Genomic DNA, 446 nt, shown 5'->3' on the forward strand with positions numbered 1-446 from the left:
TTGGAAGTGGCCCCTTGCTGGGATGTGCCTTCGCATCCGAGGGCTGGCAGGTGCCATTGGCTGCCCAGGTTTGGGGCTGGGATGTTGGGCACTGGGATGCCGGGCATGGCCCCTGGCTGGGACATGCCTTCGCATCCGAGGGCTGACAGGTGCTGTTATCTGCCCAGGTTTGGGGCTGGGATGTTGGGCACGGTGTCCTACTGGGACACTCCTCTGGCTTTGAGGCCTGGCACGTCCCGTTGGCTGCCCAGCTCTGGGGATGGGATGCCGGGCACGGCACCTGGCTGGGACACACCTCCAGCTCCGAGGGCACGCACGTCCCGTTGGCTGCCCAGGCACGGAGGTGCCGCCTGATTTTCTTCTTGGACATGAACTTGCGGTTGCAGTGGACGCAGACGTAGGGCACCCAGTTGGTGTGGCCACGCTGGTGGATCAGGAGGTTGATC

The 446-nt window shown here is 64.3% G+C and overlaps 1 protein-coding gene across 1 annotated transcript in view; it reads right to left on the reverse strand.

Annotated features, from left to right (window-relative positions):
- Positions 1–440, reverse strand: part of LOC108445758 (zinc finger protein 628-like) — a 2,702-nt gene extending 2,262 nt beyond the window's left edge. Inside the window, exon 1 of the mRNA XM_017730528.1 lies at positions 84–440. Coding sequence (XP_017586017.1) covers positions 84–370 — 287 coding nt within the window. The 5' untranslated portion in view covers positions 371–440. The remainder of the gene's footprint in view (positions 1–83) is intronic.
- Between the last annotated feature and the right edge of the window lie 6 nt (positions 441–446).

The sequence above is a fragment of the Corvus brachyrhynchos genome, unplaced genomic scaffold (genome assembly GCF_000691975.1).
Source record: "Corvus brachyrhynchos isolate BGI_N302 unplaced genomic scaffold, ASM69197v1 scaffold843, whole genome shotgun sequence".
In the NCBI taxonomy this organism is placed as follows: domain Eukaryota; kingdom Metazoa; phylum Chordata; class Aves; order Passeriformes; family Corvidae; genus Corvus; species Corvus brachyrhynchos.